Here is a 23,676-nt window from a genome sequence, read left to right as displayed (position 1 = left end):
CAGTAAAAGGGGTCCTCACTGACTTTCACACAGAAGGAATACTTTACAGCACTGATCTCCTGTGGGGGGAATGGTGGGGAGGCAGAGAGATCCAAGCCTTCTTTCCCAAGCTTCTGTACCACCTAAAATGTGATACAAGTTATGACTGCTGCCTTGTGTGCTTGAGGAATGATCAGACAGAATGTTCCTGCTCTTTGATACACATTTGATCAAGATTCATTAGGCAGGAACCGGGGACAAGGCCTACCTGGTGGTAGTGCCTTATTTCTGGAATATGCTCCCCAGGGAGGTCTGGCAGGCTCCCACTTCCACCATTTTAAAGTGGTGCTTGAAAATGCTGTTTACTCCATAATGCCCTGGTAGAATCAATGGTGGGTCAGCAAAGCTATGTTTGCTTTAACTGCTGCCTGTTAGAACTGTTTTGTGATACTTTGTTTAACACTCTTCTGTATTTTATATTTATTAAATAAACATTAAATTTATTAAATTTATTAAAGAAATTTATTAAATAAATAAGAAGAATTCCATTTGATACCCACAAGAACCTCACTTGTAATGCTAGAGATAACTTTGCACCCTAATTAAGTTCCCTGAAATTAGAAAAATTAAAAGGATTTTTTTTAAAAAAAATACCATAAGTATGCAAATCCAATTAGTAAGTACCTTGAACATACATTTCTTCTTAGGTTTCAAGGGCTACAAAATATGTCTCCTAAACATGCATACTGTTGTCAGGTTCCCTCAAACAACTCAAGGGCACAGCTTCAAAATAAGCAGGTCTTGTACAAATAACCTTTTCCTGGCAAGCAGCAATCACGGAGGGGAGGGGGATGAAGTTCAGGCTGGAAAATTGCCAGTGAGAAGGCAATTTAGTAATGTGTGGGTATAAATGGGTTCCTAATATCAGTCTTGATTTGACTGTTGTATCTCTCTATCCCGTTGCCATGGCATTTGTAGTAGCCTTTCTGACGTCTCAGCATAGGGGTGAGTTCATCTTCAGCAGTGAGAACTATACTGGAAATAATACCATACGTTGTAGCAGACCTATGTATCATGATACATATTTATTGTTTCCATGACACATTACTTTATGTACATGCTGATGCACACAGGGAATAGACATACAAGTGGTCTTTCTAATTTAAAACAAAGCTATTGCACACCAAAGAAAGCTTCATCTGGCTAAATGGTGGTTTTTAATTTTTCATAACTTGATAGTAGATGAACCATCAAGTAGATATGTGGCAATTAATCAATGATTTCTTGAGAATTCTTATTATAGAATTCTGAACAGCAATTTAAAAAACAACATAACCTCCCCCTCAAAATCCCTTAAAATTTGCTTAGAAATCATCTTTGAAAAATGTAATAAATGCTGGTTCATGCCTCTTTTTCTTATTTTTGCAACATGTCACACTCACACATATACATACATATATATATATATATATATATATATATATATATATATATATATATATATACACACACACACACACACACACACACCAAAAAAGGTAATGTATTTTTAATCATTTTAACGTATTTTCAAGCCTTTCTTTGGAGCCATGAGGACTATATAGTATTAGTTTAATTTTAAAAAATAGCAACCCTTACATTCTGTACACTGCCTTGAGATTTTTATACTAGGCAGTATAGAAATCTGATAAATAAATAAATAAATAATGAATGAATGAATGAATGCATTCTCTGAGTACTAATAAGCCCCCCTCCCCTCCAAAAAAAAACCAGACAAGGAAGAGTAAATCTTACTACTGTTGCTAAAAGTTATTACTTATCTTATACATTGGCCTTGATGATCAAACTTTAGGATAAAGGTAAAGCTATATACGATGTATGTGAGTCTTTTGCACAATGATGGTGTATAGCCCATGGTGTGCTGATAGTGAAGGCTTGTGCAAGGAAAAACGTGCAGAGAATATGTAATATAGAGAAAGAAAATGTTCTCTTAATGGCATTTTCCTTTAGCAGTTTCTTGCTCTATTTTGTTACAGCAAACGGAAAGGTAATTGGAAAGCTGTTAAGATCCCGTAGGGATTGGGACTCGGCCATGGCCATTACTTGAGCACATGCTGTGTAAAGCTAGGCATTACTAATCAATACCCAGCTAGTGACAGTCCCCTGTGAAACTCGAGCATTAAACATTCAGAAAGGCTCAGTTTCTGCTTCATGAACCACAGAATAATATTATGGCTGGGAGGAGTCCTGAACATAAAGACCTTCTCAATCAAACCAACCATCCAACCAACAAATCCTTGGTGGTTTCTCTAGAGACATGGCAGAAACAAACAGTGGAGATGAGCCAGATGAGAAAAGGTCCCTCCTCTCCAGTCACATGGAAAATCAAAAAGACGGTGGTGCGTGGAATGTGGGTGTTAACCTTTCAGTAATGCCACAGTGTTACATGTCTCATCTTAGAGGACAGGATTCTGAAACAACACTGACATAAAGAGTCCATTACAAAGTTTGCACAGCTTGGTAGAACCAGGAAGCAGAAAAACAGGACAGATAAATGGAGATAAACCACACCACATCCACACACTTGTGGGCACATTGCAGAGGGATTCACTTTTTGCCAGATATCAATGCTACAGAAGAAAATTTCAGCCACATAGTTTTGGTTGTAGTAAGTGCTGACCACATGATGAGGAAATCTCTCTACCAGCTAACAGGAACACCAGGTAGAATTTTTCGATTGATTTGCATAGCAAAGTATGCAGTATATTTGCTGCCTGAAAATTCAGACAGAACCTGATTGCGCAGTTCCATTCAGCACTTAAACAGAGCATATAGCCAGTGGGATTCAAGTCAGCAGATTGCAATCACCGGAGCTAGTACTCTGCTAGAACATTAGGTTTATCACTCCCAGTCCTATGAAACATGACACATGGTGACCTCAAATAACAAAGCAGCTTGTTTTACATTTCCTCAGAAGCTGATGACAGCAGTGCATTTTCACACCGCAGTGAGCTCTTGACCTCAGGCCAAACACTTGAACACTCAGGACTTGTCAAGAGGCCTCCCTCTCCACACCATCACAACTTTTGCTACTCTTTTAAAGTACTGTCTTTGTGTGTGGGCGGGGGTGGTGGATTTTGGAAGCTCTCATAGCATTCCAACAGGTAGTACAAATGGTCCAACAACTTCAGGTGCTCACTGTGGAGAGGAGAGCTGGTCTTGTAGTAGCAAGCATGACTTGCCCCCTTAGCTAAGAAGGGTCCACCCTGGTTGCATATGAATGGGAGACTAGAAGTGTGAGCACTGTAAGATATTCCCTTCAGGGGAAGGAGCCACTCTGGGAAGAGCAGAAGGTTTCATGTTCCCTCCCTGGCTTCTCCAAGATAGGGCTGAGAAAGATTCCTGCCTGCAACCTTGGAGAAGCTGCTGCCAGTCTGTGAAGACAATACTGAGCTAGATAGACCAGTGGTCTGACTCAGTATGTGGCAGCTACCTATGTTCCTATGTTCCGCTTCCCAATGATGGTTTAGAGCTGTGGAAATATAGTGGGTCATGTTCTAAGCTGGCCAGGCAATGGTGGCAACCAGGAGGACTGCAATCCTGGGAAGTCAGGACTCCAGGGGTCTGAAGTCTCTACCAAGGATTTGGTGAGTTCAGGAGAGAAGCCAGGGCTTTGGCTTCGGGGAAATGTTTAATCTAGGGAACAGTTTGTTAGCTCGCGTTAGACCTCTTATTTTACTTTAGTGTGCTTTGAAAATACTTACAGCTGTTCTGTTGTGTTTTATCTGTAATGTAATTAAGCTAAGGAAAACTAAGCCAACGCCCTTTCCAACTAGGGCGTTGTAAAAGTCTCTATAGACTCTCAAAGGGGCTTTTTGCATTTTCTTACATCTATGCCTATGCAACTGGGTAACCACAAGTTTTAAAGTGTGTCGCCCCAATATCATTTGAGCGTGCTTTCTGAAGTATTCTTGCAAATACTGAATGTTTCTTGTACCTGTAACTAAAAGCTGAGAAAGCCTAAGATTGAAGCCGTCTGTAGTATTTTGAATAAACCTTTTCTCTTTTTGTTCTTTGTATTTTACCTGCATCTGAGGGGATTTTTAACTCAGGGAAAAGGGGTTTTACTCTGGCGCAACACATCTCAATTTTGACTCTTCAGCAAATCTACCAGATTTTCTCATCACGTGTAGGCTGCACATGGAGAGGTTTTTGTGTACTTTCCCAACAGTGAAGGGAAGGAGAGTCTCCCAGGACACTCACCCAAATCTGGGGGAGGGGGCAAACTCTGTAATCATTAGGGTGTGGAGGCAGTGCTACAGAAGAAGCAGTTTACGTTTTAAAGGAACAACCTTTGTTGAGCAAACATGGAGGGAATGATTTAGCATTCTTCTTCACCCCATGTGGGCTTGCTTTGAGACAAAGGCTGGGCTAAAATCCACTACATGGCTATATTTGGTATTTTGATTAGACTTCTCTTGATGCCATACAGAAATAAAAGTCACATAAGTAAATGTGAAAATGACAACACTACTGGGCTATTTTTATTGACTCTCATCAAGGCTATCTCAGGAAAACAACGAACCTGGTAAAATATTGTATTGTTTCCCTGCCCCTGCTCCCTCCCCCCCACCCAACAATGTACATAGCTGCCCAAGATAGGCTTGTTTTTAAATAAAGCAAGCAAGTATACTAGTTTCAAGGCAGAAGTGCAGCTGCCACACGCTCCATCCAACCTTCTGCTCTGCAAGCCTCCAGGGCCTTCCCTCCTCTTTTCACCAGTGCTGCTTCTGTGACTTTCTCATCTCCATCCCACACACATCCTTAGAGAAAAAAGTGTACATACTCACCATGGAATTCATAGCAAAGTGGTTATGCTGTGTCTGCAAATCAAGGGCATGTTGGTAACTCACTCCAATTTCAGTGTGACTCTGCAAGAACAACTCTTTGTTGTGGCTGATCCAGTCAAACATCTAGAAGGAAGGAAGAAAATGTCAGGTCTACAGACAGGCAAGAGGGAAAAGCTCACTCTGGGCCTCCACTGCTTTATACTCATGTCATCAAATAGTACACATATAAGTCTTCCCATACATTCCCTTCAACATCTGAAGTCTTGCTCTGGGTTCCCGCAACCAACTGAAGTTCAACATGAGGAGCAGAGATGCCTTCTGGTGAAGGCATCGATGCTCTGGAATGTCAAGATAACTTTATCACTGGTGCCAAGAGAAGACCTGGCTCTTTAAAAAGTCTTTGGGGAATGATTGATTGATTCTCTCATTGTATTACATATTTCATTTTACTGTTATATTGAATCTCTTTTCTGTGGGCTGCTTCACATTCCCTAAATATGGAAGAAAAGCAGGATAGAATTTTTAATTAAAAAATAAGAGAACCCACTCAAAAAAGCAGGATAAAATTTTTAATTAAAAAATAAGAGCACTCACTCTAGGATCAGTACAGAGCTATGCTTTTCTAGATCTTAATAAAAACCTGGCATATGAAATACTAAAGTATAGCTCAATAAATATGGCATATGAAATATTGGCATAAGAAATACAAAAGTACAGCCCAGAAATTTTAACTGACTGATCAAAAGAAAAGTCCACTCATGCTGTCATTTCACATTTTACATAAGTACTCCTAGGTCAGGTCAATATGAGCTACTTGGCCAGGGCTGGAACAATCATTTAAGTATGATTTTGTAAGGCTCTGGGAAAATTGGAAACCTATCTGAGAACATGTGGGCCGATCCTGATTTCCACACTAGACTCTCTAACATTTGATGCAGGTCCAAATATGGAGTTTTTATCATCTCTTGTGACAAGGCAACAATGGCCATCTTGCCATTTGCTGGAGATTTAAAATACTGAAAGGAAAATAACAATGAAAACAAGTGAATTCTTTCTATTCCATGAAGGATTTCAGAAGAAATAAGCAAGAAAGGAGAAGCACGTTTGTAACAATGGACTTACAGTGCCGACAGTGGCCTGGGCAAGCTGGTCTTATCTAACTACACTGGAGACAAAGAGGAGGAAGAAGAACAGGAGCCATCGGGTGCAAAATGGGTGGTGCCAGGAAGCATAGCTGCCACAGTGCAGCCAGTTTGGGGTCAGGCTGGAAGACCTGAGTGATGTGAGTTGGAAGAACATGCTCAGTCTCTCACAAGGGCGCAGAGAACTCTCATGAGACTGTCTAAGTTGGGCAGGGCTTTTAGTGTGGGAAGGGCAGTGCTGAGGAGGTGAGGTCTGCGGGCAAGGCTCGAGTTCCCAGGAGAGGAGCCCATCCTCTGAGGAGGAGGAGCAGCAGCAGGAGGATGCAGGTGACTGAAACTCCCCTCTCTCCACAACTGAGGTGCTTGGAGAAGGGGGGTGATGTTAGATAAAGAAAAAGCAGGAGGTGTGGAACAGGCCGAAACGGAGGCAACCAACACCTCTGTATATAATCTTTTAAAAATCGGGGGCGGGGGGAGTTACCACAAATTGACCTTTGTGGGAAATTTGGTGCAATGAACTGGCTTTCTGAATATTCTGACATGACTTGAGATTATAATTCCACAAGTCCTGGCTCAGTCCTCTTTTAAACAAAGTTCCAAGAAGAGGCAGTGGCTAACATCCTGACTAAATTATTTGACAGAAATCCCAATGAAATTAACAGGACTAACTTGTCATTCATTTCAACGCTTCTGCTGAGTAATTTAGTCAGAACGTCAGCCAGTATTCCTAAAAACAGTCCATCACAGCGAAATCTCCCCCACTATATCCTACCGCAGCCCTCCGCTTATAGGGATTTCACCTGAGCAATTGTGTTAATCAGACTTCTATGACTGCCACAACATGCCTCCAGATAGGACAGGACAGAAAACTGCAGAGTGTGCCAGAAGGACCCTTTTGTTTTTTACACCGGAATTGCAACCAAGACTGAGCTTAAGACACATTCAAGCTGACTTATTCATTAAACCGAAGTCCAGTACAACTGTCTAGGCGCTAGGCCATTCTGAATTTTTGACATGCAACCATCGAACACCCCTGTAGTGCTCTGTCACTCACACTTGATAAGGCTGCTGCAAAATAAACCCCAGAGTGAGTAAGTGGCTAAATGAGAAAAGCCTATGAAGAGGCCTGCAGACTATCCATCCCAGTCTTTAATGGACAGGGTTGGGTTTAAGATTTGTAGTAAATTGGCAAGAGGACTCCTGCAATGCAGAGTTGGCAAAGAATACTACTAAGCTGTGCTGTTCGCTCAGTGGATGGAATAAGTGCTTGGCAGAAAGGGGTTTTAGGGAGATTAGTGTTTTTTAAGGTTGCAAACAGCTTCTATTCCTACTTGGTCTGTGGTGCTGAGGTTCTACTGGCTCATATTTACGGGCATACGGAGCTGTCTTTTTCTATTAACTTGCCTCATGAGGGAGCCACCCCTGATTCGAGGTTCAGATCCTGGTTTATTCTGGAATATCCTGGTTGGAATACAAGGATTGCTCAGTTTAGACATAATGAGAAATTCTGGTTTGGTCGTAACTACAATCAGAAACAGAATCCTTGACTCGTGCATATGAAGGAAATGGGGAGGCACATGCTCTTGAGGCTGGAAGATGTCATGTGAAGCCAGGGTTTTATCCTGGCTCTGCATTATAGCTGAACTGGCCCATTGCCTCACCTCAGCCCCTGAAGCAGCCAAGTGGAATGGCAGATGATAGAGTCCGTTCTGGAAGAGGAGAAGCCAAATGGCAGCAATGAGAGGCAGAAAGGGGATGGGACCACGGCAGACAAGACCTGGTGCTGGCTTCTTTGGCTCACTCATTATACTAAAGAAGGTCAGGATCCCTATTTTACCACAGTCCTTTGTAGCTTTGTGGATGGTTTTGTTGCAAGTTCCAGCTCTTCCCATTGGCTGTATCCGTTTTTGAGAAGTTGGCATTCAAGTCAGCTCAAGCTTCTCCAGTGATTAAAACAGAAGTAAAGCACTTACTCTAATTCAGCCTACAGGTCTTTCTCCTAATTCTCTTTCTCATCTCCTCATTGAGAGGTAACATGCAATTTGAGTCAAGAAGACTGATGCAGCAATTGACTCAAAGAAAAACAGTACCAGTAACAATAATTTATCACAGAGTGAGATTCATGTCCAAAGAATAGACTTATCTCTCCGTTTTAGGAACCAACTGAACTATATATACATGCATATATGAACCCAACAAACAAATGAACAAACAAAAACTCAGCACTTAACTGTTTAAATTAAAGTCAAAACTTGTATGGTTACATTTTCTTATATGTAATGCTGGATTACATTATTGGTGTGTGTGGGGGGTTCATTTTCTTCACAATGGATTTAAGGTGTCCATGAGTGACTTCACAGGAGCATAGTGAAGGAAGAGGGGGCCATTTTCCCATATGGGCAACCTCCCCACTTTCAGTGGATCCCCCTGTGCAGCGCACACATACTCCACTCACTCGGCTTCCCCCATCCTCCTTCCATCAGCCAGGAGGATGGGTGGAAGGCAAACAGCCGAAAGAGGCAGCCGGCAGCATGCACCCCTGCTGAGCCAGGCTCCTGGATGATGGAAAGAGGATGGGGGAAACCAGGTGAATGAGGGTATGCGCACCCACCTTCCATCAACCTGGACTCAAGCCCGGCTGATGGGAGGAGGATGGGCAGAACCCAGCCAGTAGGGATGCGCACCACCAGCCCCCTCCTTCAGCTGCTTGCCCTCTACTCGTCCTCTTTCCATAGGCCAGGCTCCTGGCCAATTGGAAGAGGGCACACATGTGTTCCAAATGGACGGCATACCATCTCTCAGTTCCCAACCCCACACAGTCAGTACTTCCGTCTTATTTGGATTAAACGTCAGTTTGTTATCCCTCATCCAGCCCATTACCACCTCCAAGCACACAATTAGGGAAGATATGCCGACGGATATATCTCAGTTGTTTATTCTCATCTAATCCTAGGGCATTAAAAGAATTTACTGATGTACTCTCAGATGACATAAACAGTAGTCTATCTTCTCTGACAAATCCTGAAGACTGGAGATGGACTAATGTTACCCCAATATTCAAAAGCAGGGGGCGGGCAGAATCTGGGAAACTATAGACTAATTTCAATACCAGGAAAGACACTAGAATAGAGTATAAAGCAGTTGATCTGTAAATATTTTTCAAATCTATAGGAAGGGATATTACCATCCATGTAGCAACAAAACATTTTTGTCTAGAAGAAACACCATACACAAAGCTGATAGAAGAACTATACAAGAGATTCATTTTGTTAAGTAGCTATTCATTGCACACAAAATGTGAACATTTTCTGAACCAAAGTAGAGCTGTTTCAGGAGAGAAGAGCTATCTGGAAACAAGCCTTAGAAAATAATAGCAAATCTATGCATTGTGCACAAGTAAATTATCTAGGACCAACCTGAAGTCCATATATGGGGAGAGAGAGAGAAAGAACCTAACAGATAGTTATGGGAGGAGTAAGAAAACTTTTATTCTTTTATTTTCACTATAACTGTTCTGGGAGAAGAAAGAACTCCATTTGGGTAAAGTATGAGTCTTCACATAATTCATAATAATTCATTGCAATTCTTCATAATTGCAAAATTATGTGGACACAGTCAATTGATATTTTTAGATTTTGTGTTTGTTTGTTTTATCTCTGCTTATTCCAGGCTTGCTTGCAAAACGATGTTAGCAGCATGTAACTACCATATCTACACATTTGCCAACAGTATTTGATCTGGTTTTCATTATTTCTAATAGTTCGTCAAAACAATGCAAGCCAAACATATTTTCTGTGCAAGTGAATAGTGAATTTTAGCACAATCTAGAAATGAGTGGAATTTGTGACCTGCCTCTCAGGGAGCATTCAGACATAATCAGGGGCATAGCAAGGTTGTAGGGGGCCCAGAGACGAGATTTTAAAATGGGCCCCCCGCCATCACTGCATTCTTCTCCTCCTGGCCCAGTGTCTCTGCTAACTATCCCAACTAGTTAAAAGGTGAAGTGTGCCATCAAGTCTGTTTCGACTCCTGGCGCCCACAGAGCCCTGTGGTTTTCAGTGGTAGAATACAGAAGGGGTTTACCATTGCCTCCTCCCACACAGTAGAAGATGATGCCTTTCAGCATCTTCCTATATCGCTGCTGCCCCAAATAGTAGCAGTGGGGATTCAAACCGGCAACCTTCTGCTTGTTAGTCAAGCATTTCCCTGCTGTGTCAATTAAGGTGACATATCCCAACTAGTTACAAGGTGTAAATTTATTTTGTATTTATTTTTATTTATTTTACGTTTTATTTCCCGCTCTTCCTCCAAGGAGCCCAGAGCGGTGTACTACATACTTAGGTTTCCTCCTGCCGCTCCGTGTCTTCTTTAACTTATAAGTTAGAAAAGCTCAGGCTTCGAAGTGACCTCTTCCGTTCCAGGCAGCAGCCGAACCACCAGTCATGCATCTTTCTGGATCATGTGGGGTGCCGCCAGCCAATGGATGGGGAAGGAGGAGGAGCCCACAAGGCAAAAGGGTGGAGGGAGGGAGAACTGAAACAAGGAAATACGGCGACGCGAACAGGGAGAGAATGTTTTTTAAAAATAAAATAAAATGAAATGATTCAAGAAGAAGCTGTGGTGGGTGCTGGGTGGGGGAGACATGTGACATGTCTCTGGGGGGCCCCCCAGAGGCGGGGGCCCCTAGACAACTGCCTCCACTTGCCCTATTATAGTTACGCCCCTGGACATAATCCTTATCCCATGGCAATGGAATTTGCCACAAAGCATATACAACAGCATGTGACAAACTGCTTTTAATGCTCTTTTAAGCCTGTCGTGGCTAATTACATGGTATGTGTTGTTCTAACTGTTCTTTATTATTGCATTGTTTTTAATATATGTTGTGCTGTGTATTTAAAAAACACACTGAAAAGCAGTTTGGAAAAATATCACATAAATACCAATATTTCACCTCTACATTTCTTGATAAGTTTCGTCTTGGAAGGTCTTGTTAATCTAGCATTTGTATACTTCCTATCCCAATCTCTATCGCTCTCTCTATCTCTCGCTCACTCCTTTTCTTACCACTCAGCATGGCCATGGAAGCAAGCCTCCATGATATTACCCTCAAATGAAGAGGAAGCTTCAAGAACTATGACTGAAGAAGTGAAAAGGAATTTGCTACTGCTCCACCAGAAATACTATGCTCATCTGAGAGTAGTCAAAGACATTCCCTCCACCATGGAAGATACCAGCTCAGTACTGACCACTATTGCACAGTTAGGAGAACTTTCTTATGAGTCTGACATTGAGTTTAACCATACACATGGGACAATTATTCAATGTGGGGTGCTTGGAAATGCAAGCAACTAGTGATGTGCATGAACCAGTTCGAAGGCCCTTTTATGGGCCTCCGAACCAGTTTGATAGACCAGCAGTTCCACCGGTTCGAAGGTGGGGGGATAGCTTTAAAGATGGGTGAGGGTGCACTTACCTCCCCTTATGACTTATTCATCTTTTATAATTTCCTAGTAATTTTTCTTTTTAAAAGGCCTTCTGAGTTTGTTCACAGATGAATGTCCTCCAAAGATTATTATCTCTCTAGCTTATTATCTCATGCGTTCCATGGTTGAAAAGCAAAGGCACACACTGAACGGTACAACTGAGTGCTACAAAATTACATTTAATTTACCAAATTATTCCCTCCTGAAAGAATCAAACACACTATGAGCAGGCTGCCTCCATACCATATTTTGCTAAATTATCCACTACAGCCTGAGGCCTCTCTTTGACTAATAAATAAAACATTCATTACCAAGAATCTGATCATGACCTCTTGTACATTTATTTTCAATTCTGAATTGGGATTTAAACTATGCCTGTCTAACCTCTAGTAGTAGCTCATGTCTAAATGCTTAAAGAAAGATGCAGAGAACATCCAAAGCTGCAATGCATGCTGTTAACATGAGTTCCAAGTTAAACACCAGACCAAGTGCCAAATCCCAAGAAGCAAACACACAGTAAGATTTACAAAGGGGGTGAACAAGAGAGCTGCCCATTTGTTTCCAAACCTGCTGATGAACTCGTTAAGGTATGCAGCAGCTACAAGGCCTCTGCAGCAACACATTTATCTGATTAATGGAGGAGGCACATCAAGGATGACCTCAATTATCACACTGTAGAGCACCCTGTGACATTCAGTCTATTTACTACTGGCGGCTCTTCAGCTATTCTTCACATCAGGGAAAAATACAACAGTACTTTAACTCCCAATTACTTGGTGATGTTTGAGAAGACACTAGGGCTATTCCTCCCCTATTGACATTAGGGGAGGAGAAGCCTCCTACCCGAATTCGGAAGCTGCACATGTTCCCAGGTCCAGGGTCAGTTAAAAACTGATGTGGTCCAGATCATTTTGCTGGTCCAGGGTCAGTTAAAAACAAGGTCAGAAGCTGGGAGCCTGATCATTAGGAGTGCACCTATGTAATTGTGGGGCCCGGACCTGAAGGGCTTCGGAGCACACCCACCCTCCACCCTCCTTGAGGGCTGGGGGGAGGTGGGGGCAAGTCAAATCTTTTTTAGGCTGCCGGTGTGTGCTGGGGATGGGGGCTGCCGGTGGGATGTGGGCATTTGAGGGAGGGAAGCGGCGGCAAGAGCTCCTTCTCTGAGCCCGCCTCCTCCCAAATGATGGATCGGGCTGTTTTCAGCCCATTTAGGGGCTCTCTGCACATACAAGGGGCTGAGGAGGAGGGACTAGCAGGAGGGCTGGCTCGACTTGTTACGCACTGAGGGGCGGGGGGGGCCCTCTGGACAGGCAGCAGGCAGGGGAATAGTGGGTGATCACCTCTCCACACATGTGTGCAGAGGGCCAAAATGGGCCGAAAATGGCCCGATCTGTCTGCGTCTGCCTGCCTACTTGCCTCCTTTCCCTCCTCCGCTGGAGTGGATGCTCCACACAGTTCTTAAGTTATCTCCAGTCCAAACTCCATGCCTCTACCAGCCTTGGCAACGGTCCCTGGTGCAGATGCTGCTTTTGCAACCATACCCCGGGGAAGGAAGGCAGGGGAAGGCAGCAGGCCGGCTTGGGCAGAGGCAGGCGTGTGTATGACTCCCTTCCCCAGAACCTGCTTCTGCCTCCACTTGGCACTGAACAAGGTGAGGGGCTGAGGAGGAGGGGCTGCTCAGAGGCTGGAGGGCTGGCTCAGCTTGCTGCACATGGAGGGGCGAGGGCCTCTGGACAGGGCAGCAGGTAGGGGAGTAGTGGGTGATCACCTCTCCGTGTGCGCATGTGCAGAGGCCCCAAATGGGCCAAAAATGGTCTGCTCTGTCATTTGGGAGGCAGGCAGGCTCAGAAAAGGAGCTCTTGCCACTGCCTCCCTCCCTCGAATGCCCGCACACCCTGCCAGCAGCCCCCATCCCTGCAGCAGAAGTTTTTAAAAAGATTTTTAAAAAGATTTTACATGTGCTGGGCAGCAGGTGGGCTCTGGGGTGGTCCCCCAGAACATTTGGAGCCCCCACCCCAGGAAACAGAAGACCACGGACCAAATTCCAAAGGTCCGTGGTTAAGTGCACCTCTGGTGAAAAGCCCTGCTAGATCAGGGCCAAGGCCTATCTACTGCAGCATCCCATTTCACATAATGGCCCACCAGATGCCTCTGAGAAGCCCACAGGCAAGAGCTGAAGGCATGCCCTCTCTCTTCCTGTTGCTCCCCTGAAACTGCTATTGAGAGGCATTGTGCCTTTGAGGCTGGAGGTGGCCGAAAGCCACTAGACTAGTAGCCATTGATAAACCTGCTCTCCATGAATTTGCCTAAGCCTCTTTTAAAGCCATCCAAGCTAGTGGCCATCACCACATCCCAGGCAGAGAATTCCATGCGTTAATTATGTGCTGTGTGAAAAAGTACTTTCTTTTGGTGGTCCTAAATTTCCCGGCCTTCAGTTTCATGGGATGACCCCTAGTTCTAGTGTTGTGTGAGAAGGTGAAAATTTTCTCTGTCCACTCTCTCTACACCATGCATAATCTTATACACCTCTATCATGTCTCCTCATAATTGCCTCTTTTCCAAACTAAAAAGCCCCAGGTATTGTAGCCTTGCCTCATAAGGAAGGTGCTCCAGGCCCCTGATAATCTTGGTTGCCCTCTTCTGCACCTATTCCAATTCGACAACGCTATTTACTGAAGAAAAGCAAACCCTAATAATGGGCTTGATGTAAGGTATAGCTTGGCCCTTAAAGTGCTAAATGTAATATTTTATTCAAGGTGGTTTTACATGGTACAGAATAGGGTCAAAACAAGAAACACAAGAAAGTAGGCATGTCTCCTCGGCATATTTTCAGTGCCTCGATTGAAGGGTGGGGGGGAAATGACATCGCTTGTGTGCGGGTACCAGTGAATTACAAAGGCATTTCTCTGCAAGGTGCCTCACCTGCCCCTTTGAACTCACTCATGCTTCTTATTTCACTACTTCTGTGTAACACAGAAACCTACCTTCAGAACATTTGGGTATGGCACTTTGTTTTAGCTCTTCCACTTTATCACATCATCACATATAATTTCCAGAATCAATTGCAATTTTCTGTAACCTTTCAGCTTCCTTGTGTAGACTCACAGTCTCTATAGTCAACAATGTAAAATCCCCAGCCTTTGCTGTGTTAAATTGTCTTTGCTAGACAATTTAACACAGCAGTTAAATTTGGCCACTGTAGTACTGTTGTACCCTTGGAAGTTGTACTCTTGCAATTTGAATAATGTGGAGGACATCATTCGTTATGTACTTCATTGTTTCTTGTATAACAACTCTGAGACAGACACTTTTGAATACATATCTAACCAAAATGGCTGGTTCACTGGCCTGCAAAGTTTAAACATATCTATCTACTTAAAGATACTAACAAACACATAGAGGTGATTCTCACAATCGCCCAAAAGCGGGCTTAGGGAGCCTAGCCCGCTTTTGGGTGATTGTGGGCTGCAACAGGAGCCGCGCAGCTCCCGGCAGCTAACCGCCCTAAATACCCCTCCCCTAAGATGAGGTTAACGGAGCAAGTGCTCCGTTAACCTCCTCTTTTTGCTCATGGGTTGCTGTGGCACATGGAAACACATGCGTAGACCCCCGGCCAGGAGGCTACAAGCAGCCTCCCGGGCTCGGAGGTCTCTCCAGAATGCCCTACGCACTCGCACGGAGCATCCTGGAACTTCTGCACAACCCCTGATCCCCACAGCCCCCACCAGCTCCATGATGGAGCCAGCAGTCGTGTGGGCAGTCGATCGGGCCACTGGCTTGATCATTTGCGGGGAGAGCGGGCTACTCTTAAACTCTTAAAGTAGCAACGTTTGCAGTGGGCACAGTTAAATGTATTTACTAACCCCAAGCAATGAGTTAATAAACTGAAAGGTGACAAATATAACTGATACGTACAATATTGATGGAGTTTGTTTCCAGGATCTGTTTACCATCTACAATATTTTTAAAGGCAATATTTTGCTGCACAATGAGACTACTCACACAATGGATCCTGGGGAGGGTGGGTGGTGGGGAGGCAGGGTAGAAGCTATCTTCCCCCCAGATAAGCAGTCCTCTTCTGTGTGGTGTGTGGCACACACAAACAGGCACACACACACACACACACACACACACACACACACACACACACACTCTGCACTGCTCTGAGCAGTGCAAATGAATGGAGGCTGGGAAAATGAGTCCCAGCCCCCAGGAATCCTTTCATGAAGTGTGCAGGAAGCACAGTGCATTGGGGGATTGTCCCGTGAGTTGGGCACTCTAGGTTCCCGACTCTGTGTGTACTCAGGCTGCATGCAGCCCAAGCACACAAACCATGGCCTTGGGGTTAAGGGTGTGCTGGGGCCCTTCAATCCTGGCTTAAGGCTGAGGTTAAAAGTAGGGTTAGGTGGGAGCACAGTGCCGAGATCGAGACAGATCCTGGCACTGCACACAAGCAGCCTAATCCAGGCTGGGCAGCCCTAGCCAGGGTTAGGCTGCTTGTTAGAACAGCCTTAATTACAACTGATTTACAGGTAGCAATGATTCTTAGTTCATATAACAAGATCCCATCCTTAGTGACACATCAGATATCCAAAGCAATCTTTGGAACAACTGGATAAAGCCCAACAAAAAATGAAGTAAATTTCCAAAAAGAGTTTATGTCCATTTGATGCTTAATGCATCTTACAAATATTTAGCAGCCTACAATCTACTAGGCAAACACAAATTAAAATTTATGAGTTTAATGAAAGATCATTTGGCCATCATTTACACTAGCAATTAAGAATATGATTAAATGTACAAGAACTCAAGCAATGTGATGACAGAGCACACAAAAGCAGCCTAACACCGGGGGGGGGGGGAGACGACACTTTTAGTAGAAGACGAGAATCCATCACTTGAAAATGATTTGGCCTGCTACAAGTGGCTGCTGCCCAATTTTAAGTCAGCTCTGCTAAATAGGGATGAGACCTCTGAGCCAAGAACAATAGTTTCTAACATGATTTTTCACAGTGTTTATTAGCATACCTTTTGCAGTAATATCAAAGTCACATCCATGATGTCTGGGAAATGTCACTATATGGATCTAGCTCAGACTAAATGCAATGGGAAGACTGAAGAAAGCCAGTGTAGCACAGTGGCTAAGAGACAGAGCCACAAATCTACAAATTAGGAAGTCCCTGCTTCAAGTCTCACCCCTGCCTTGAACTCACCAGGCAACCTTAGGCAAGCCATTCTCAATCAGCCTGAGCCCCAACCTGTCTCCAATGCTGAGGCCATGATGACTTAACTTACAAGGTGGTTGTAAGGATTACAACAAAATAATGTATGTGAAGTGTAAACAGGTGCAATACACAACACTTACAAATGCTAACTTTGATTACCGGTGACTTCTGGTATGGTAGGGGCCAGCTCCCATGCTTACACTCTAATCAAATGTGAAAGCAGCTAAATAAACTTAATAACCAACCAATAGTGAAAGAAACGGGGCACACAATTTGCAGATTAAGTTGCCACCTCTTAAAAAGGGAACAGGTGAGTAGCATTGAGGCTGCTCTTAAAGAACACCACCTGGCAACTCTTTTTATTATTACACTGCAGAAAATCCATTATAATTTTGAACCCATGTATCATGACCCCAGCCCGGAACAGTAGCATGGGGAGTCTAACCTTGAGGAAGGGGGAGCAGTTGAGCTAGAGCAGTCAGCCCCAGGATCAGTCCAAGCCTTGACACCAGACTGAACCTGAGCCCACAGACTAAGACACCCTGGAAGCAGAGACCTCAGAACTGGTATGCACTGCACCCTCCAATGAACAGGACTCCTCCACATACCTCGAGCACTGCTCAAGCCTGCTGTTGGCAATAGGAATTTGATGAAGCAAAGGAGAAGTGCTAAACTCCAAACCAGAGTCAGCCCTTCTAAATTTCTGTGCTCTCCAGGCAAGGAACCAGAGCTTGTGAAGGGCAGTCTGAGCCTGGAAGTATTGAAGACGCCATTCCACCACTGGCCCTTGTAGGAGCAAGTGGCTCACCCTGGAGCTATCCAGGGTGCTGCAACCCTGACTGCCTTGCCTTGTCAGCTCCTGATTTCAAGGAAGGACACTGGGGGTTCCAACATTACTAAGCACAGTAGGGATGTGCAGAGAACCGGCTGGCCTGGTTCGGTTCGAGTCTGGACCAGACTCGAACCAGACTGGTCCAGTTCAGTCCAGCACCCCCTCGAACCCCCCCGGCTCGGTTCGGTGCGGGGGGTTTGAGAATTTTTCTATTATATCCTACGAAGAGAAAAAAATTTTTTTTACCTTCTCCCCTTTGGGGGAGTTCCTTGGGGCAACGGGGGTTGGTGGTGGTCCACGGTGGTTCCCCCTCCCCCCACCAGCCTCCATTCTCACTCCCTCCAGCTCATTCGGCCAATTTTAACTTTGGTGTGGTGGCCATTTTGGACGCTGCCGCGCCTGCGCAATTGGCCTCTGAGACACCAGCATGCCATTACTAATTGTTAATTTGTGGCCCCTACTGCGCTTCCTCCTCGCAGGGAGAAAGAATGGCTCTGGCACCTACTAAAAGCAACTGGTCCGGCACACACGGACAGAAGAGCCACCTCTATCAGGGTGGAGATCGGCTCTCAGAAGTGGCATCTGCGATTCCAAGTTCATTTTAGCCCATGCACAGGCAGATGTCTCACCTTTCCACTGGGGAGGGAAAGGGTGTCTGCGGAGAGCTGGTGTGCTAACTGATCCAAATCTTTTCCCCCAAAAGTGTTGTTGCTGAGCAGAGGAATGGCCAGTTTGGATAGAGATGGTGAGAGGGAGGGGGAGAGAGAGATGCTTGAGGTGGGAAGGGATAATTCTGGTGGGTTATACATGCAGCACAAATGGTGTGAATGTGCTCCCTCCCTCCCTGCTCCCCCCCCCCGTCTTTGGGAAAGCCTTTCCGCTGGGAAAAGGGAAGGAAAAGGGTGTCTGCAGAGACCTGTCACCTGGCATGCTTCTAATCACCCTACTGGACTAACTGGACCAAATCTTTCCCCACAAGTGTTAGTGCAGAGGAATGGCCAGTTTGGATAGAGGTGGTAAGAGGGAGGGGGGAGAGTTTTTGCAGCATATTATTTTTTTGCTGCAAATTTTTTTTTCTTCGTAAAATATAATATAAAAATTCGTGAACCCTTTGAATAGTGAGGGTGTGTTTGGTCCGGGGTCGGACCCAACAGGGTGGTTCGGTTCAACCCCGAACGGTCGAACCTGTTCGCGCATCCCTGAAGCACAGGAGCACAACTATAGGAGCTCTTACTATGAAATATTCTGCATGGTGCTTATTATTCCAAACAATCTTCCATAGTTATTTTTTCAGATGGATACAAGTATTCTAAACACATAGTAACATATTTAGGCAAGAGGATGAAGCTAGACAATCAAGCACAATTGATCTGCTGTTGTCAGGCGATTCAGGAAAAGAGCTCTAACTGTGATACCAGATCATATTCCCAACAATGGTGAAACGTGCATAGGAAATATGTTTGGTAGATAATCAGGGCTAATTATCACCAGACTAGGTACAAGAAAAGAAACCAGACTAGGCACAAGAACAGAACATGAATCTAAACATGAAAATTCCCCTTTCAGGAGAGAGTTAAAACACCAATTCCACAAATGTTAAAATGTATCAATTGTGGTAGAATCACCACATGCCCAGAAACTAAACACCAAAACAAATCAGAGGGGATAAAACATGACCCTGTTCATCACTGCATGCAGAGGGACTGAGTATAGTCTGTTCTTCTCCCATAGTTAGTGCTGCTGTGTCCGATGACTTTTGTCTTCTTTTGAAACCAATCTCTTCCAATCAATCCCACTCTATGGAAAGAGCAGTTGCTATTTAAGAACACCTGTAACCATGGCAGCAGTTCACTGTGCCACAGGTCACCCCTATGCCCGCCCAGTTACTGTTGCTGGAGGTGTCACTCCCTCCACATGCTTCTGGATCAGCAGCTGCTCAAGCATCATCCTCAAAGAGCCAGATTTGGCCCATGGCCACAGGCTGCAGGCCTCTTACCTACCGGCATATAAGATTTCTTGGCTGGAGAGATAAAGTAATTTGGGATATTAAGGACTGTTTTACATGTCATTGGATTAAGAATGCACATACTCATCACATCTGGTTACATGTATCTATTTCTATTTCATCTACACATGAACTGCACATATGCCAAGAATAATTATTCTCTGTCACATGAACTGTCAAGCTGAATAGATGCAGGTAGCTGCTTCAAATGTGATGGTATCTTCCACATAGATTTGCAGTAAATGATGGTGTTTGCCTTTGGGAGAATCATGATAAAGGGCAGATTTGTTTTTGCATCTCTGTTTTATTATGTGTATGTGAATGATGTCTTTGTTGCTTACCTGCCATCAAAGTTAGGTGTACAAAGTCAATCAGGAGTCACAAATGGCTAAGGTCAACTGAACAAGAGAATCAGGATGGGAAAGATGGAAGCATGGCTCCACTCAGATGCAGATCTACTATTTATGGGAGGAGCCAAGATGGCGACTAGCTAGCACCACTATTAATGAACTCCTGCCTTAAAACTGGACTTCTCTTCATTGTAGGAAAAACTACATAACCCTCAATCATGACAAATGAAAGCAAGAGGGGGGAAAATAGGAAGAGCCCTAACAACCACTCAACCAAGGCAGGAAAGCAGATGAGGATCGACCCTTACCTTTCCACCAACAGAGCCGTAAGTACAAATTTTACACTTCATGCCAAGAACAGATTTATGGCTCACACTCACCCCTCAAGAAGTCTGCTACAAGGGAGGCGGCATTGCATCAGGCATCTCCTTCACTGTCTAAGAACTCCAGGTCAGAAAAGCCCCTGGAGCAGGGAAACAGGGGACCTAAGAGAACCAGATGTCCCTGCAGCCACTCCTACGGACCCCTACCAAAATATTTAGGAGATGCATGTTTACTTACAGCAGAAACAGCCGTACAAATTTTAGGGCATTTAAACACAATCTCAAATGAAAGGAGATAAATTGAGGCATTCCTCTGATGTATTTGTACTACACAAATATACAATTAAACCTCCAAACACAGTGCCCAGCAATGTCCAGGCAGACAGCAGTTCCCTCCTCAATTCCAGTCGGGAACTTTGCCCAAATCACACACAGTTAACATGCTGGACTGCCAAAAACAACCCATTCATCTAAATCAACACGTGTACGTCAAACAGAAATCAACCTTATTAACGCCAGGAAATGGGCTCATCGTAAAGTGATTACTAACACTCTGAGCCAACTTTTAAACTGTCACTCCAGATCTTTAGACCTGGACTCGATCCAATTTCTGCCAAGATGCCCAGGTTTTAAGATAATTCTGCTCACCCTCAGTCATCCCACATTCCCATGCCAGCTCCTTTGGAAGGAGCACCTTCTCCATAACACCTCAATTTGACAGCGACCATTTCCCAATCACCCTACGCCTAAAACCTTTTGCCAGACAACTCCACACAGAGGCTCTCTACCAATGTCACATCCTACCAGCAGGAAGAGCCTGCCACATCAAATGGTCCACCCAACTGGACAATGCAATAACGGAGGAACTCTCCTCAGAACAATTTCAATCCATTTGCCTCTCCCCGCTCTCTGCAGATTCCTCTAACTTAATCACTGAAAGCTATAGCAACCTAGTACAAGAACTATAAAAACACTTAACCTGCATAAACAATGGCCACCCCAAGCCACACCTGCACTGCTCCAATGCTTGGTTCAACTCCGAATGCAATGAAGGAAAAAAAAATTCTCATCACTAACTACAACACCTACAAAGCCAACACAAGTCTAGTGACAGTGCAGGACCTCCTCAAACAGAAAAGGCAATACAAGCAAATTCTCAAACACAAGAAAAGAGACGCTATGAAAGCTCCTTGATTACGCCTTCTTTGAACAGTCAGAACCAAAGACTCAGCCCTATTCTGGCACATCACTGCGGATCGCCCTAATAATGACTTGACAGCGTCAACTCACCAGAATGAAGCTGGGAATGGCACTTCAATGAACGATACAAAGGTGGAGAGGTGGACCACGGATGCCCTCAGCAAGATGCAGAGGACCTGCCCCATAGCAGCCAGTGGTGCCAGCTGAGATCATGGACCTGATCTCCCAGCTTAGACCCAGAAAGGCAATGACCTAATTCCCTCCCCGCCCCCCGCCCAGCTTATAAAAAACAACTCAGCATGGTGGGTTTGCATTCTGGCTGTGCTTTTCACATCCATTGACAAGCACGAACACATTCCTGAGGACTGGGGGCTCACAGTCACAGGTAGCAGAGAAACATATCTCCAACCTGCCCCATGCTGACCATGTGGCAATCCTCTCAAGGACCCCCATAGGACTTAAAAGAACACTGAGGGCCCTTGCCCAATACCTATTGAACATCAATTAGCACAAAACTAAAACCATGGTCTTCACTAAGAGACCTAGGGCACAATCTTAGTGCATAAACCAAGAGCCCCTGGTAGCGCAGTGGTAAAACTGCCACCCTGTAACCAGAAGGTTGCAAGTTCGATCCTGACCAAGGGGCTCAAGGTTGACTCAGCCTTCCATCCTTCCGAGGTCGGTAAAATGAGTACCCAGAATGTTGGGGGGCAATATGCTAAATCATTGTAAACTGCTTAGAGAGCTTCCAGCTATAGAGCGGTATATAAATGTAAGTGCTATTGCTATTGCTATTGCTAAACAGGAATGGCATTGACCAGGCCTCATGCTTCAAACACCTGGGGGTTTCCAATCCACATGGAAGCTATCTTTATCTGTGAAACTATCCTTACATGGACTCTCCCCTCCCCACCTATTTTTTGGGGACTACTAGTGGACCAGAACACTTATCAAACAGTGCATAATGGATGCAGAATGCCAAACCAATCTAGACACGTCCCCAAACTCTCTTCTCTCTGAAAGTCTAAGTTACATAACAATACTTCTGGATACCTTGCACAGCTAGAAGTGACTAACCACAGAAGGGCCTTTATCCTGGCTCGCTGTGAAGCCCTTCCCTTGGCTGTCCTTGAAGAAAGATACAGGAAGACCGCTTTCCTGGAAGGTCTGTGCCCCTGTGACTTAGAAAAAGTTGAAACTATTGAGCATGTCTTCCTTCACTGCCTATTCTATAGAGACGTATGAAATGCCCTTATTCTCCCACTACTTGACAGGTCACCAGGACGCTCAGACCAATACTACAGCTCCCTATTACTCTCAGACTGTGATCCATCTATAACATACAGGTGGACCTCACTCTACACGGATTCAGCATCCATGGTTTCGCATATCCACGGTTGGGTAATTGACACCCAACCTCAGCATACATGGAAAAAATGGCACAAAGGGGGTTAAATTCACCTAACCCCTGTGATCCTATAGACTTAGTAACTCAGTATAGTGGTGTGCCCGGACCGGTCCGGAGCCATGGAAAAGGCTTCTGGACCAGTCCGGCAGTCTGGCAGCAGGGGGGAGTGTCACTTTAAGGGCGGGGGGGTAGTATTTACCCCTCCCACCCCCTCCCAGGGAAGAACCCTGCTGCCCCCAAAACGTTTGTTTAAAGATGAGTGCCGGAGGGGGAAGAGCGGCGGGAGGGGTAAGTACTACCCCCCCACCCTTAAAGTGACACTCTCCCCAGTGCCGGACCACGCCTCTGTGGTTCTGTGCACATCCCTAACTCAGTATTCAGTTTCTGTATACGCAGTAACTGCAGAATATGGAACCCCTGCAAATACCAAGGTAGTGCTGTACAATGTTGCCAAGTTCTGTGCGGCAGCATGCAGAATTTCTGGGCTCTGACCACCAGCAAAAACTAACTTCCTCAATCATATTTTATCTTTTGCAGATTTTAGCACTGCAGCAATTCATAGCTTATAGCATGTAACTTTCAACAGCATCCCATAGATTTTAGCTCTACCGTGACTCCATAGTCACATAGCCATGTTACAGTTCTTTTATAGCTTTTTATGGACATTCATAGTTTTTAATCTTATAGTAATTTCATAGTAACCTTGCAGTCTTTATGCTAATAGGCATAGACCCGATCACTTTTATCTGCTTTTAATATCACCTGTTACATGCTCCTTTTACCTTGTTCTGGTCTGAGACAGTAATAAAGATTGACTGATTGACTATTTATGGTTACAACTGCTGGATGATCACCAGGTAAAAAGAAGAGGCCAGT

At 44.6% G+C, this 23,676-nt stretch overlaps 1 protein-coding gene across 9 annotated transcripts in view; it reads right to left on the bottom strand.

The window, feature by feature from the left end:
* Positions 1 to 23,676, bottom strand: part of KALRN (kalirin RhoGEF kinase) — a 920,107-nt gene that overhangs the window by 413,494 nt on the left and 482,937 nt on the right. For all 9 annotated transcript variants that reach the window (XM_053244819.1, XM_053244856.1, XM_053244784.1 and 6 more), the window contains one exon: positions 4,830 to 4,952. In XM_053244819.1, coding sequence (XP_053100794.1) covers positions 4,830 to 4,952 — 123 coding nt within the window. The remainder of the gene's footprint in view (positions 1 to 4,829; positions 4,953 to 23,676) is intronic.

The sequence above is a fragment of the Hemicordylus capensis genome, chromosome 1, assembly GCF_027244095.1.
Source record: "Hemicordylus capensis ecotype Gifberg chromosome 1, rHemCap1.1.pri, whole genome shotgun sequence".
Classification (NCBI taxonomy): Eukaryota; Metazoa; Chordata; class Lepidosauria; order Squamata; family Cordylidae; genus Hemicordylus; species Hemicordylus capensis.
The sequence above is the reverse complement of the archived record's forward strand: the minus strand, read 5'-3'. Positions and strand labels throughout refer to the sequence as shown.